Source organism: Somniosus microcephalus, chromosome 16 (genome assembly GCF_052327205.1).
Source record: "Somniosus microcephalus isolate GS21.2 chromosome 16, FLI_Smic_1.0, whole genome shotgun sequence".
NCBI lineage: Eukaryota > Metazoa > Chordata > Chondrichthyes > Squaliformes > Somniosidae > Somniosus > Somniosus microcephalus.
Window position 1 is genome coordinate 92483180 of NC_141002.1, and position 16698 is coordinate 92499877.

General features: G+C 48.1%; 1 protein-coding gene across 6 annotated transcripts in view; it reads left to right on the top strand.

Annotated features, from left to right (window-relative positions):
• The window catches only part of srgap1a (SLIT-ROBO Rho GTPase activating protein 1a), a 290700-nt gene that overhangs the window by 258782 nt on the left and 15220 nt on the right, over positions 1-16698 (top strand). For all 6 annotated transcript variants that reach the window (XM_086009434.1, XM_086009429.1, XM_086009435.1 and 3 more), the window contains exon 18: positions 4383-4462. In XM_086009434.1, coding sequence (XP_085865560.1) covers positions 4383-4462 — 80 coding nt within the window. The remainder of the gene's footprint in view (positions 1-4382; positions 4463-16698) is intronic.

Consider the following 16698-nt stretch of genomic DNA (forward strand, 5'->3'; position numbering starts at 1 on the left):
TATGAAACTGGCATGGAGGCGGGATGGGTTCGTGCCCCCTGATTTCGGGATTTTAACCCCCCACACGCCTCCAATCCTGCCTCCACGGCCCAATGAAAATCCTGCCCCAGGTGTTGTCAGTTCTTGTATTCTTTGTATTCAAAACTTCTCTCGTGACTCTCACGTGTACATCTTAAAGACTGGTTCATTCGAGCATGGCTTTTCTCTTTGTTGTTCGTGATTGGATCAAAGTTTAGCGGGGTTACTTCATCATGCGTGTCACTTGTTGCAGATTAATGAGGGTTTTATCTCCAGACAGTGCTGGTGGGTCCCATTGGTTGCACAGCAGCCCCAGACCTATCCCCGGCCACAACTGCTCCTTTTATCTGAGTAACGTCTGTTTAAAAATGTTCCTCCCTATTCTTTGTTCTCAACCTGCATTTTAAAATGGTAAAGCCATCATTAAAAGTTCTCTTTTGTATTAAAGTTGTTCTTGTTGTCAGGGATGTTTAAAATAGATTTCCCTTCACACCCTAATGCTTTCCGAGTCGCTCTACCCCTGCCGCCCGTAATCAAGTATTGAGCAGTCCAAGTCAGACTCTTGTGCCACCTCGGGAACGGTAGTATAGTGGTTATGATACTGGACTAGTAATCCAGAAATCTGGGCTAATGATCCGGAGACATGAGTTCAAATCCCACCACGGCAGCCGGGGAATTTAAATTCAGTTAATTAAATAAATCTGGAATAAAAAGCTAGTATCTGTAATGGTGACCATGAAACTATCGGATTGTCGTAAAAACCCATCTGGTTCACTTTGGCAGAAGGAAATCTGCTGCCCTTACCCGGTCTGGCCTATATGTGACTCCAGACTCACAGCAATGTGGTTGACTCTTAACTGCCCTCTGAAATGGTCCAGCAAGCCACTCAGTTGTACCAAACTGCAGCGGTTCAAGGTGGCGGCTCACCACCACCTTCTCAAGGGCAAGTAGGGATGGGCAATAAATGCTGGCCTTGCCAGCGACGCCCACATCCCATAAACGAATAATTTAAAAAAAAAAAAGAAAACCGGTGCCAAGCCAAAGGAGGAGAGGTTGGGCGGGGCAACCAAAAGGTCTGGTCAAAGAACTGGCCTTAAGGGAGGCGAAGAGGCGGTGAGGTTTAGGGTGGTATTTGCAGGGAGTAGGACCGAGGCAGCTGAGGGCACAGCTGGTAATGGCGGGGTGAAGGGAGTATAGGGGGATACACGAGGCCTGAATCGGGGAAAGAGAGGATTGTAGGGCTGGAGGAGATTACAGAGGTGGGGAGGGGAGGAGGCCATGGAGAGATTGAAACACAGGGGACTATTGAATTGATAAAGGGCGTGGTATGGGACTGGGAGGAGTCAGCAGCCCTTCAACAGCTGCCGGTCCCCACAGTCTCGGTGTGCTCGGCACTTTCCCAGCACTTCATGCACTGTGTGCTCGGAGCCCTGACAAATGATAGCTTACCTTGTATTATGGGGAAATGCCGATTATGTGCGACACGGATGCAAATATGGATGAGTGTGGGTGGTACATTTTGGTAGGAAGAATAAGGAGGTCCATACTCCTTGGAAAATAAATATCCAAATGGCAGAGGGATCTGGGGGTACAGATACACAATTCACTAAAAGTAGTGACGCAGGTTAATAAGGTCATAAAAAAGCAAACCAAGCACGGGGTCATGTCTAGAGGGACAGAATTGAAAAGCAGAGAAATTATGTTAAACTTCTACAGAACCTTGGTTAGACCACGCTTGGAGCACTGTGAACAGTTCTGGTCGCCATATTATAAAAAGGATGTAGAGGCACTGGAGAAGGTGCAAGAAAGATTTACTAGAATGATACCAGAAGCACTGAGGGGGTGACCTGCTAGAGGTCTTTAAGGTTATGAAGGGGTTGATAGGGTAGATATAGAGAAGATGTTTCCACTTGTGGGGGAGACCATTACTAGGGACCATCAATATAAGATAGTCACTAATAAATCCAATAAAGAATTCAGGAGAAACTTCTTTACCCAAAGAGTGGTTAGAATGTGGAACTCGCTCCCACAAGGAGTAGTTGAGGCGACCAGCATAGATGCATTTAAGGGGAAGCTAGATAAACATAAGAGAAAGGAACAGAAGGATATGTTGATGGGGTTAGATGAAAATGGGTGGGCAGAGGTTCGTGTGGAGCATAAACACCAGCATGAGCCAGATGGCCTGTTTCTGTGCTGTTAAGACATAGAAACATAGAAACTAGGAGCAGGAGTAGGCCATTCGAGCCTGCTCCGCCATTCAACAAGATCATGGCTGATCATCCAAACCCTAGCATCCAGTCCCTACACCGACAGCCATCCCACACAAGCCCTATCCCCGTAACCCCACGTATTTAATCCCCCCCCTAACACTAAGGGCCAATTTTTGTCATGGCCAATCAACCTAACCCGCACATCTTTGGACTGTGGGAGGAAACCGGAGCACCCGGGGGAAACCCACGCAAACACGGGGAGAATGTGCAAACTCCACACAGACAGTCACCCGAGGCCGGATTTGAACCCGGGTCCCTGGCGCTGTGAGGCAACAGTGCTAACCACTATGCCACCGTGCTGCCCTATGTAAGCACAGGCCTCATAGATGACCCTCATCATCCTTGACCTAATTGTGGAAGATTGCATTGACAACCTGCCTTTGACTGAAGCTTGGCCCACAAGTGGTGACGCTTTGCCCCTGACTGAAGCCTCTCTGCCTGATTATACTTTCCTCCTGCCACGTTGGAGGTGTGGTCCTTATCACCAAGTCGTACCTTGATCCCTAATAACCCTACCTCTCTGGCACTTGCACCTCGCCATGTTCCGTCCCTCTCACCTCTCGTTTTAAAATGTTTGTTGTCTACCACGACCCTCTTTCCCCCCCACCCCCCGAGTTTCTCCCCAAGCCATCTTCCCCCTTTCCCTCCCTCAGCGGTTTCAAAGAAACGTAGAAGATAGGAGCAGGAGTAGGCCATTCGGCCCCTCGAGCCTGCTCCACCATTTAATGAGATCGTGGCTGATCATCCAAACTCAGTACCCTGTCCCTGCCTTCTCCCCATATCCCTTGATCCCTTTAGCCTTAAGAAATATATCTAAATCCTTCTTGAATATATTTAATTAATTGGCCTCAACTGCCTTCTGTGGTAGAGAATTCCACAGGTTCACCACTCTCGGTGAAGAAATTCCTCCTCATCTCAGTCCTAAATGGCTTACCCCTTATCCTTAGACTGTGACCCCTGGTTCCGCTGAGCAACTCTTCACCCTCAGAAATGTTAATCTGCATCTCGCTGCTCCCTTGCCCTGTGTCCTCTGAATTAACCCCACATCCAAGTTCCCTATGGGCATTCCCGCTGTGCACAGTTCTGTGTCAGTAGCGCTAAATCCTAGTGATCGCCCTTGTAAGCGCAGTCTTATTTCTACAACGAGCTCAGCAAGTGTCACTCTGTAGTAACCCCTCAGATAAAGTACAGTCTACTCTTAATTCAAAGTCATATCAAAAAAATTATCTGACAAATAAAAACTGTGTTCCTTAAGTTGCTTAATTTAAATTATTAGGAACTGGAGCAGACCATTCAGCCCCTCGAGCTAGTTCCGCCATTCAATTCTATCATGGCTGATCTGTATCTTGACTCCATCCACATGCCTTGTTTCCGTAACCTTTAATACTCTTGTCTAACAAAACTCTAATCTATCTCAGTTTTGAAATTTTCAATTGACCCCCCAGCCTCAACAACTTTTTGGGAGAGTTCCAGATTTCTACTACCCCTTGTGTGAAGAAGTGCTTCCTGACATCACCCCTGAACGGCCTGGCTCTAATTTTAAGGTTATGCCCATCTTGTTGTGGATTCTCCCCCCCAACCAGAATTCCCTCCCTAAACCTTTCCGCCTCTCCTCCTTTAAGACGCTCCTTATATCATCTGTCCTAATATCTCTTTATGTGGCTCGGTGTCGAATTTTGTTTGATAATCGCTCCTGTGAAGCGCCTCGGAAGGTTTTACGTTAAAGGCGCTATGTGAATGCAAGTTGATGTTGTTGTGGTAATAGTTTCTATCTACCCTGTCCACTCCTTTAATCATCTTAAACAACTCGGTTAGATGTTAAACCACAATGACTGATTAGTTGGGAATAGACTAATGTTCCCGTTAAGCCGCGTGTGGCGGTCTGGAGGTCCCACACGGGCCGCTCAGCGGCTTTACAACGGGAAAATCCGCGCATGCGCGGAAATTTGATTGGGCCGTGCAGCCCGTTAAAGTGGGGGGGGCACCCAAAACAAATTTGCGGGCAACGTTGGAATAGACTGTATTCAGGAGTTCCTTTCTTCTACATGGCTGTCTCCAGAAGTAACCTATTTTCTTTCCCACCCTGTCCGACAGTGACAGTCCCTACAGTGAGCATGGTACGCTGGAGGAAGTCGATCTAGACGCTGGCACCGAGACCCACACCAGTGAAGATGGTAAGTTCCTGGTTTGTAGATCTGGTTTTGAGCAAAGTTTTTAAACACCATGCGCCCATGGGAGTCAGATTTGAATAGCCCCTTTTCCCTAGTCCTGAGTGTAAAATGGATTCAGGATTTGTAGAGGAATGCCCTCGTTTAATTTTAATAGGGCAGATTTGCAGGATTTCCAAAATTAAAATGAATGCGCAGGAAGTCCTGTTGGGGCAGCGAGGGGGAAGCCTTGAGCTCCGTGTTGGAATTCCCAATATCCACTCCCAGCGGACAAAGCTCCACGTCCAGAGTGGAAATTTGTAAAAAAAAAAAATCTACTCTTGTGAATGAAGCTGAGCATATTGAAGGGAAACTGCTTTGAAGGCAATGTGATTTGAAGTGGTCGCGAGTAGCGTGCGAGTCTGTGTCTGATGTCAGCGCATGGTGGAGGCGGCAGAGCAGTGTGGCTCGGGCAGGGAGAGAAATCGAAGCCCCGTTCGCTGCTGGGGCTGCAGAATTTTGTTTGCCGAGAACTAGCGGCCTCTAAGCATTCTCCGCTTGTAAATGGCAGAGAGTCTGGAGTGAGCAGCAAGGCCTGGTTTGCAGATTGAGGCAGTTATAGCGCAGGAAATTTACATCAGCCTGAATGTAAACAGCCAATTTATGTGCGTTTCCTGCCATTACTGCAGGCAACGTTCATGAGCACAGCATCGGGTGCAGTAGTGACGAGAGAGAGAGAGAGCAAAGTGAGCCAAAGCAATCAGACCTTGAATCCGGCAGTATGACAGGCAGTGGTAAATAGTGGGATTCGGCTTTTATATTGCCCTTAACGCACCCTTAAGACACCCAAGCACTTTACAACCAATGGATTACTTTTGAAGTGCAATCACTTTCTATTTTGTAGGGGAAGGAGAACCAATAAGAACATAAAATATCGTCATGGAATCGTAGAGCCATTCGGCCCATCGTGCCTGTGCCGGCTCTTTGAAAGAGCGTTCCAATTAGTCCCACTCCCCCCCTGCTCTTTCCCCATAGCCCAGTGAATATTTATTTTACAAGTATATATCCAATTCCCTTCTGAAAGTTGCTAATGAATAACTATTGATTTTTGGACTCTTAAGGGAAAGTGGAGTTGAGGTCGAAGATCAGCCATGATCTTATTGAATGGCGGAGCAGGCTCGAAGAGCCTTATGGCCTCCTCCTGCTCCGAATTCTTAGGTTTCTTAACTCACTGCATTTAAAAAAAAAACTCATCTCCCCTCTGGTTCTTTTGCCAATTGTCTTAAATCTGTGTCCTCTGGTTACCGACCCACCCACCAGTGGAAACGGTTTCTCCTTATTTGCTCTATCAACACCCCTCATCATTTTGAACGCCTCTATTAAATCTCCCCTTCACCTTCTCTGCCGTAAATCAATGGGGTAAAAAAAAACCTACGTGAACAGAACCCCAATGAGTTCCCACATCCTTTTCTCCCTATTATTTGGGGATCTTCCCACCAGCTTTTAGAAAAAAAACAACTGGTCATCCATCCCAATGCCGTTGATGGGAATGGCTTTCCGACACTGCGTAACCCAGGTTTTTTTTAAATTCATTGATGGGATGTGGGCATCACTGGCTAGGCCTGCATTTAGTGCCCATCCCTAATTGCCCTTGAGAAGATGGTGGTGAGCCGCTGCTGTCCATATCACAGAATCACAGAAACCCCACAGTGCAGATAGAGGCCATTTCGGCCCATCGAGCCTGCACCGACACATATCCCACCCGATCCCCGTAACCCCTACACCAACACATATCCCACCCTATCCCTGTAACCCCACGTATTTAATCCCCCTAACACTAAGGGTCAATTTATCATAGCCAATCAACCTAACCTGCACATCTTTGGACTGTGGGAGGAAACCGGAGCACCCGGAGAAAACCCACGCAAACACGGGGAGAATGTGCAAACTCCACACAGACAGTCGCCCGAGGCCGGATTCGAACCTGGGTCCCTGGTGCTGTGAGGCAACAGTGCTAACCACTATGCCACCGTGCTGCCCATATGGTGTAGGTATACCCACAATGCTGTTAGGGAGTTCCAGGATTTTGGCCCAGCGACAGTGAAGGAACGGCGATACAGGTCCAAGTCAGGATGCTGTGTGGCTTGGAGGGGAACTTGTAGGTGGTGATGTTCCCATGCGTCTGCTGCCCTTGTCCTTCTAAGTGGTAGAGGTCGCGGGTTTGGAAGGTGCTGTTGAAGGAGCTTTGGCGAGTTGCTGCAGTGCATCTTGTAGATGGTACACACCGCACTTCAGAGTAATCTGTTGCCCGCGAAACTCTCGGAGCAGCTTCAGCAATGTGTGATGAGGTGCTGTGCAAATCTTAAGTCGGTCATTCGTTTTACATGTCTCTTCTTAGAGGGAGAAACAGAATGAAATTGTGACAAGACATTGTAAGCACCAGAGGCTTCTATCTAACACCCGAACGTTCCTTCAGTCACCTGCAGGGAATAGTGTAAAAGACGGACAAAGGAAGGTGTTTTTTTTAAACAAAAGCAAACCCGTCGCTCACTCACTGTGGAAGATAAATCTGAAATGACCATCAGCTCCAGTCACCATAGTGATTTATAATTGTTACGTCGCAGTATGTGGAGAATATCAGCTCGCACCTTATTTAAACACTGATGTTAGCGCTATGTGAACCAGCAGCCTGAATATTAATGGGAGAATGCAGTTACTGTATTAATGCAACAAAAAAAAATAAGAGACTGGAGAAACGCAAGCTGTTCTCGAACCTGATTTTCAGTCTCATTTTCTGCAATTGACAGTTTAGAAGCCTCAAGCTATCAGGCCGGAAAATGTTGGCGGTAAGAGACATATAAGGCGCAGTTTTCAGTTACTGCAAAGATAGATTAAAATTCTTTTAAACAGACCCGTGCGGTTTGGGGGTATTTGATCGAGAATTTGTAACACCACTAAATCCCATATAGATAAATTCACGAGGATTGTATATGAAATGGTTGTGATGGGTGAGCCATCTTTGTATTGATTCCTCTCAGAATAGCGCTATAAGGGCTCCAGGTGGAATAGAAAACCATATTGATTGAAATGACATCTGCTGAAGTCAGTCTTCTGACCAACGGCAATGATGAATTGGTCTAACTCCATCTGATGGGAAATGTGCCAGATTGTAAAGCACTCCTCTATTAATGGCCCTAGCTTCTCCCCTCATCATCTACTGAACTTGCAATGACTTATGCAGCACACACACAGTCCTAGTTACTGCAGGACTGCCAGGTTTTTTTTGCTGAAGGTGCTCGGAACATCGGAGTTGCAGGACGAGAAAAGACCAAGGTTCGCCTCTTGCCATCCTGGTAGTCACATGACACAACAGTAATGGAGATGTTCATTAATCACAGCAATCAATCTCTATCAATTAGTCTACAACAGACCCAGACATGACGCAAGGAAAACCCCCAGTGGTGAAGAGCTTTGATAACCATAGGTCCAAAGTCACCCATTCTTCCCAAGTCTGTTACACTCACCATCTGTCATGCCTGTAAAAGCTTTTTTTTTTAAACTGCTGCTAGCTAGCAAACAATTTTTTTAATTCATTCATTCATGAGATGTGGGTGTCGCTGGCATTTATTGCCCATCCTTAGCTACCCTTGAGGAGGTGGTGGTGAGCTGCCGCCTTGAACCGCTGCAGTCCGTGTGGTGAAGGTGCTCCCAGTGCTGTTAGGGAGGGAGTTCCAGGATTTTGACCCAGCGACGATGAAGGAATGGCCAATATAATTCTAAATCCGGATGGTGTGTGGCTTGGAGGGGAACTTGGAGGTGGTGGTGTTCCCATGCGCCTGCTGCCCTTGTCCTTCTAGGTGGTAGAGGTCGCAGGTTTGGGAGGTGCTGCCGAAGAAGCCTTGGCGAGTTGCTGCAGTGCATCTTGTAGATGGTGCACCCTGCAGCCACGGTACGCCGGTGGTGGAGGGAGTGAATGTTTAAGGATGTTAAGTTCCTAGATTGAGTTTCACAATTTACCGTGGTGGGATTTGAACCCCTGCCCATTGGTTTGCTAGTCCAGTACCGTAACCATTACCCTGACTCCTCCCATGACTTTACTCCTAGGTCACCAACTCCAGACACATGGTTCTCGAGCAGCCAGCAGCACGTAAAAACGTAAAGACTCCAGCGTCCACACGTCCCATGGGGTGGGTCTCCCATCCTGCAGCCAGTCCACACCTCCCATGGGGTGGGTCTCCCATCCTGCAGCCAATCTACAGCCTCCTCGATTGCACACGGCCAGTTTGACAGGATTGTATTGTGACGTGGGGTTGTTGAGGTGTGGAATGGGCTCGGGGTCCAATTCCGTCCCGGCTTGTCCACTGCGCGCACACCTTGACATGTGCCAGCTTATGGAAGCGGTTAGCAGGCCCCTGGTCTCGGAAGCAGTCTCCAAGGAGGCTGGAGCTAGTTGGCCGTATAAACCCTGGGACAACAGCCCAGGCAGGTCAGTTTGGCATTGCTCGCTCAAGACCTAGACACAGACCAAGTTACAAGTGGGCAAAGGACTGATGTACATAAAATCATACAGCACATAAGGAGGCCATTTGGCCCATCGTGCCTGTGCCGGCTCTTTGAAAGAGCTCTCCAATTAGTCCCGCTCTCCAATTAGTCCCACTCCCCCCTGCTCTTTCCCCACAGCCCTGCAATTCTTTTCCTTTTTTAAGTATTTACCCAATTCCCTTTTCAAAGTTACTATTGAATCTGCTCCCACCACCCTTTCAGGCAACGCATTCCAGATCGTAACTGCTCGCTGCGTTAAAAAAAAATTCTCCTCATCTCCAATGCTCCCTCTAATTTTTATCGGGCCGAATGGCCCCTTTAAAGAGGCGCACGGTCCATTCGAAAATCCGCGCGTGTGTGGTTTTTGCATTTAAAAGCCAGTGAGCCAGCTGTTCGGGAGCTCTGGACCGCCGCGCAGCCTCACCACTCAAAGGGAACATTGCTCATCACCCCCAGTTATCTTCAATCTGTGGTTATCGACCCTTCTGCCAGTGGATACGGTTTCTCCTTACTTGCTGTATCAAAAGCCTTCATAATTCTGAACACACAGCTCGCTTTTGCTATGATTTGATTCAGACGAACTTTCCTGCAGTCGGCAGTTTAAGAGCCTTTGAGTAGGGAAGCTGCAAAATGACCTTTGTTGGAACGTTTAACAGCCCATGGTGTTTGCTTCTACTTTTAGTCGATCGTGAAATATCTGCGATGTTTGATGACCATTCAGAACCAACCTGCTTCTGTCAGCTGAGCTGCCACTTCAGCTGTATAGCAAGCACCTGGGAACGTCTCTTGTCTAGTTCTTCAGCACGGTGCTAATCAGACTTGACATTGCCCTTGATTTGAAGACCAGCAAATGCTGACTCCTGCCACGGAATCTCGGATGGATTGCTTCCAAACTCGAACAAAAGCCCAAGCTCCTGCACTTTCCATGTGGTCGTGTTGCCCGCTAAGAGAGAGCGCCAGGGATCACCGCGAAGCCATCGCTTCCCGATTCCCGACTCCTGACTCTCTTCAGCCGTTCGCAGTTAGGATTTGATCTGACTGCAGAGAAACTCAGTGGTGCAGTGAGTTAGCACACCGGGCTAGCTTCTCTTACCCATTGACGATGTCACCCGTGACTCAGTGGGCAGCACCCTCGCCTCTGAGTCAGAAGGTCGTGGGTTCAAGTCCCACTCCAGAGACTTGAGCACAAAAATCTCGGCTGACGCTCCAGTGCAGTGCTGAGGGGCCACACTGTCAGAGGTGCCGTCTTCTGGATGAGACGTTAAACCGAGGCCCCGTCTGCCCTCTCAGGTGGACATAAAAGATCCCACAGCACTATTTCGAAGAAGAGCAGGGGAGTTATCCCCGGTGTCCTGGCCAATATTTATCCCTCAACCAACATCACTAAAAACTGGTCATTATCACATTGCTGTTTGTGGGAGCTTGCTGTGTGCAAATTGGCTGCCGCATTTCCTAAATTATAACAGTGACTACACTTTAAAAAAAAAAAAAAAAAAAAGTACTTCATTGGCTGTACAGAGCTTTGGGACGTCCTGAGATCGTGAAAGGCGCTATAGAAATGCAAGTCTGTCTTTCCTTTCTTTATTTAGACATAGAAACATAGAAGATAGGAGCAGGAGTAGGCCATTCGGCCCCTCGAGCCTGCTCCGCCATTCAGTGCGATCATGGCTGATCATCCAAATTCAGTACCCTGTCCTTGCTTTCTCCCCATATCCCTTGATCCCTTTAGCCTTAAGAAATATATCTAACTCCTTCTTGAATATATTTAATGAATTGGCCTCTACTGCCTTCTGTGGTAGAGAATTCCACAGGTTCACCACTCTCTGGGTGAAGAAATTCCTCCTCATCTCAGTCCTAAATGGCTTACCACTTATCCTTAGACTGTGACCCCTGGTTCTGGATTCCCTGACCATCTGGAACATCCTTCCTGCATCTAGTCTGTCCAGTCCTGTCAGAATTTTATAAGTTTCAATGAGATCCCCTCTCATTCTTCTAAACTCCAGCGCGTATAAGCCCAATCGACCCAACCTCTCCTCATACGTCATTCCTGCCATCCCAGGTATCAGCCTGGTGAATCTTCGCTGAACTCCTTCCATAGCAAGAACATCCTTCCTCAGATAAGGCGACCAAAACTGCACACAATACTCAAGATGTGGTCTCACCAAGGCCCTGTACAACTGCTGCAAGACATCCTTGTTCCTGTACTCAAACCCTCTTGCTACGAAGGCCAACATACCATTTGCCGCCTTAACCGCCTGCTGCACCTGCATGCTTACCTTCAGCGACTGGTGCACAAGGACACCCAGGTCTCGTTGCACTTCCCCTTCTCCCAATCTATTGCCGTTCAGATAATAATCTGCCTTCCTGTTTTTGCCACCAAAGTGGGAAATACCATGGGGCAGAAAACGTTAGTGGGAGTGGTATATAGACCTGCGGAGGTTGGGGATGGCATTAAAAGGGAAATTAGAGAAGCGTGCAATAAGGGCACAGCAGTCATCATGGGTGACTTTAATTTACATATAGATTGGGCTAACCAAGTTAGTAACAATACTGTAGAGGAGGAATTCCTGGAGTGTTTATGGGATGGTTTCCTGGACCAATATGTCGAGGAACCAACCAGAGATCAGGCCATCTTAGACTGGGTATTATGTAACGAGAAAGGATTAATTAGCAATCTTGTTGTACGACTCCTCACTTACCTCCGGGGTTTCAATCCAGCTCTGGTGGCTGACTTGAAAATCTGTCCTTTTTTGCCACTTGTAATAGAAAGAAAGACTTGCGTTTATATGGTGCCTTTCACGACCTCGGGACGTCCCACAGAGCTTTTCGACCAATGAAGCACTCTTGATGTGTAGTCACTGTTGTAATGTAGGAAACGTGACAGCCAATTTGCGCAATGAAACTGGGGAGTTGCGTCCCAGTTCCTTGTAGGGAGTGACCCTAAAAATAAAAATGACCACAATTCAGAGTAAATTGTCAATTGAGAGAGAAACCATAAGATAAGGGCAGTGGTAACATTCAAACTGGCACAGTAGGGGGCTGTTCGGAGATGTGAATTAAGGAACATTTTGGGGGAATTCTAAGGGGGCCTTTTCCCCTATAATCTACCTCGCGTCAAATACGACCCCGGAGTGCTCAATGGTGGCTGTGAAGGGCACGAAGTGTTCTGTTCCACAACATTGACGACCCTCGCCTTGAAGACGAAATACATCCGGGGGGAGAAGCCGCAAGCTGAGAACGCTCGGCAGCTGCTTTTAGATTTTTAAATTTAGATTCCAGGAGCTGGCTTGTGGTGTTTCTGCTGCCACCGCTGTTTTTCGTAGTGGGGAGGCAGGCTTGTAGATTTAAAAGAACGATATTGAGCCTCCTCTCAAACATAAGAGCATAAGAAATAGGAGCAGGAGTCGGCCATTTGGCCCTTCGAGCCTGCTCCGCCATTCAATAAGATCATGGCTGATCATCTACCTCATCTCCACCTTCCCGCCCGATCTCCATATCCCTTGATTCCCTTAATATTCAAAAATATATCGATCTCTGTCTTGTATATACAGGAAACTCTTTCTTATCCGGCACCGACGGGACCGGTGTGGTGCCAGTTGATCAAAAAGTCCGGATTACAGAGAGGTATACTTACTAAGGTACAAGAGCCCGTAAATGGCCACAGGTGCAGGAGCCCCGGTTACACGGCATTAGTGCAGTAGTCCCGGTTACACGGCCACAGATCCAGGAGTCCCGGTTACACGGCCACAGATCCAGGAATCCTGGTTACACGGCCACTAATATATAGTAAAACTTACCTGAACCTACTCCTGAATTTTGCCGGTTAAGAGAGGTTTCCGGATATTTAGGTGCCAGTTAAAAGAGAGCTTCCTGTACTCAACGACTGAGCCTCCACAGCCCTCTGAGGTAGAGAATTCCAAAGATTCACCACCTGCGGAGTAAAGAAATTTCTCCTCATCTCAGTCCTAAATGGCCGACCCCTTATTCTGAGACTGCGACCCCTCGTTCTAGATTCCCCAGCCAGGGGAAACATTCTCCCAGCATCCAACTTATCAAGCCCTGTAAGAATTTTATATTTCAATGAGATCGCCTCTCATGCTTCTAAATTCTAGATAACATAGGCCCAGTTTACTCAATCTCTCCTCATAGGACAATCCCCCCGTCCCAGGAATCAGTCTGGTGAACCTTCGCTGCACTCCCTCTATGGCAAGTATATCCTTCCTTAGGTAAGGAGACCAAAACTGTACACAGTACTCCAGGTGTGGTCTCACCAGGGCCCTATATAATTGTAGTAAGATGTCTTTACTCTTATAGTCCAATCCTTTTATAATAAAGGCCAACATACCATTTGCTTTCCTAATTGCTAACTAAGAAGGGGACCTTTGTCAAATGGTGTTTTTGGCATGTCTTTGTTAAGTTCAGGGATATGGAAGCCTAGACATCCCACTGTTTTAGTGCAGTGTTACCATCTGCATTAAAGTAATGCCGACCATAAAAGCTGGGTTAGTGTGTAGGTTACCAATGTACATCGGAGATTCCAGTTCAGGGCTGAGATTAACCGAGTGGTAAAAGCCCAATCTTGTCTGTGATGCCTATGGGAAGCACTGAGCAAAGATTGGGTACTTTTCCCACAATAATAGTGTGATGTGAGGGAAAAACAAATGGTTTTTTTTTCTGTCTCTCTCCTATTTCCCTCTTCCTCCACTCCTCTCCTCTCTATTTCTCTCTCCTCTTCCCCTCTCTCTTCTCTCCCTCTCTTCCCCTTTCTCTCCCTCCTCTCCCACTTTTTCATCGCTCCACTCCCATGTTCTGTTCCCTCTTCTCCTCTCTTTCCCGTTCCCTCTCTCTCAACCCTCTTTGTTTCGCCTCTCTTCCCCCTTCACCGCCTCTCTTCCCCCTCTCTCATCTCCTCCCTCCCTCCCTCTAACCCGCTCTCCTCACTCACTCCCTCCTCACTTCCTCTTTTTTTCTCTTGCGCGCTCTCTCTCTCTCTCTCTCTCTCTCACCCTTGTGGTTTATTATAATCTGCCATTGGAAACAACCTGGAATTCCATTCACACGTATCCTTTCGATGAGGAACTGATGTAAGGTACGGGAGCGCCTAAAGGGGGGCGAGCCGTTTTAACAGATTTTAAATTGATGTCCGTTGTCAATTGCTTTTTGAAGGATTTCCATCTTTTTTGTGACATTTTCACTTTCCTTTGCTCGTATGCCAGTAAAAAAAAAGTGCTTAAAAAATGTTCCTGTGTCCCCCTAGTGGTTGGGTGTATAATTGCACTGTGTGGTACTGAGCCATACTCGACAGAAGTGATCGAGCTTCTGTCTCTGCTGTTACCAAGCTCAGCCAGGTTAGCTTACGGGTACGATAGCGTAGTGGTTATGTTACTGGACTAGTAATCCAGAGGCCTGGACTAATGATCCAGAGACGTGAGTTCAAATCCCACCACAGCAGCTGGGGAATTTAAATTCAGTTAATTAAATAAATCTGGAATAAAAAATCTAGTATCAGTGACCATAAAACTACCGGATTGTGGTAAAAACCCATCTGATTCACTAATGTCCTTTATGGAAGGAAATCTGCCGTCCTTACCTGGTCTGGCCTATATGTGACTCCAGACCCACAGCAATGGCAGTACGGTGGCATAGTGGTTAGCACTGTTGCCTCACAGCGCCAGGGACCCGGGTTCGAATCCGGCCTCGGGTGACTGTCTGTGTGGAGTTTGCACATTCTCCCCGTGTTTGCGTGGGTTTCCTCCGGGTGCTCCGGTTTCCTCCCACAGTCCAAAGATGTGCGGGTGAGGTTGATTGGCTATGATAAATTGACCCTTAGTGTTAGGGGGGGATTAAATACGTGGGGTTACGGGGTGGGATGTGTGTTGGTGTAGGGGTTATGGGGATTGGGTGGGACATGTGTCGGTGCAGGCTCGATGGGCCGAAATGGCCTCTATCTGCACTGTGGGGTTTCTGTGAATGTAGTTGACTCTTAACTGCCCTCTGAAATGGCCTCGCAAGCCACTCAAGTTGTTCACTTGCCAGCGACGCCCGCATCCCAGGAATGAATTTTAAAAAGCTGTAGGTGTCCTGTTGATGCCTATGGGTACCATGGGGTAGGGGAAGAAATCACCTGGGTTTTTCCTGCTCATGATCCCCACTGAAATGCATGATGAGGACAGGAAGTCCAGTGGTGATTAACCTGCTGGCATTCACTGTCTAGGCTGACACGTGACGATTAGTTATGGAGCCCCAGACAGTCACTGCCCATGGAACTATATCCCAGAAAGAGAAATAAATGAAAAGAGATTGGTCCCATTCCCTGCAGACTCACTCTTGCACCCTAAGAGCTGTCCATCCCGGGAGAACGAAAGGCTGATTGAACTTTGTCGAGATTCAAGCCCTAAGAGGGCGCTCATGGGGCGCAAAGCAACTAGCGCCTGGTCGCGCCGCCGCCAACGCGCGGGAGGTTAGCGGCGGCGGTAACCGTTAGCGCCCCGCGGCGCTGTGCTGCCGGCGATGATGCGCGGCGACCCCACTCGTGCCCCGGCCACGATCTTCAGTAGCGCCCCCTGGCTTACCGCCGGGCACTATGTCCGACCGGGTCAGGGGGCGGGGCCTACCTGCGGCCGGGGCGGCGCTAATTAAAGGCGAGGTGCCTGGCGGCCATTTTTGTTGCTGGCCGCCTGCCTCAGCTGCCGTCCCTGACCTCCTGAGCACAACCCCCCCCCCCCCTCCCGCGGAGTGCCGGCTGCGCTCCGTGAGCCCGGTACTTGAGTGCCGGGCTCTTTTGCCGGCACTCCGATCCCGGGTCGCGCTGTGCAAGGCCCCTCCCCTTTAAGAAGGGGAGGAAGGCCTGCAATACCGCGGCGCGATGTAGCGCCACAATATTCCCTCGCAGTGCCCCAAGAGGGAGGCGGGGCGCTACCGATGAATTTCCCCAGGCGAAGTTAACACCCCAAAGGGGGTGCGACTCAATTTTTCCCCCTATGAGTGAGAAAGTGAGCTCGGTAGCACCCATTATTTTGGATGCTATCGATGCCCTTCGGGTTCCAAAATGGCATCTGCGGCCCGTGTGCACACTACCTCAACAAAGGGCGGAAGCATTAGGAAAATTGTGGGGAATTGCTCCTAATCTGTGATGACATTCAAGATGACCATCCACCTTGCATCATATTTGTGATTTTTTATTTTCAAAAATCTCATGCCCTGGCTAACCGGCATGACCACTTTTAGTCTCTCATTGATCAGGCTGCAATTAGAATATTGTGTCCACTTTTGGTTGCCCTACTTTAGGAGGGACGTCAAAGCCGTGGAGAGGTTGCCGAAGAGATAACACTCGGAACGAGAGGGTTTAGTCAGGAGGACAGACTAGAGAGACTAGGGCTCTTTTCATTAGAACAAAGAAGGTTGAGAGGAAATCTGATAAATCTGTTCTAAACTATGAAGAGTTTTGATTCAAGTAAATAATGAAAAACTACATCCACTGAGTTGGTGACTGGAGGGCATTAATTGAATTTTGTCGACAATAGGCGAAGTTGTGCGGAATTTCATTACGCAGAGCATTAAGATATTGAATGCCCTAACCAGAGATAGTGGTGAGTAAAGAGTCCAAAATGGATTTTAAGAGGGAAGTGAAAAAGAAAAAAGGATATGGGGAAAGGACAGGGGATTGCAACTAAGCAGAGAGCCGGCACAAGCACGATGGGCCAAATGACCTCAATCAGTGC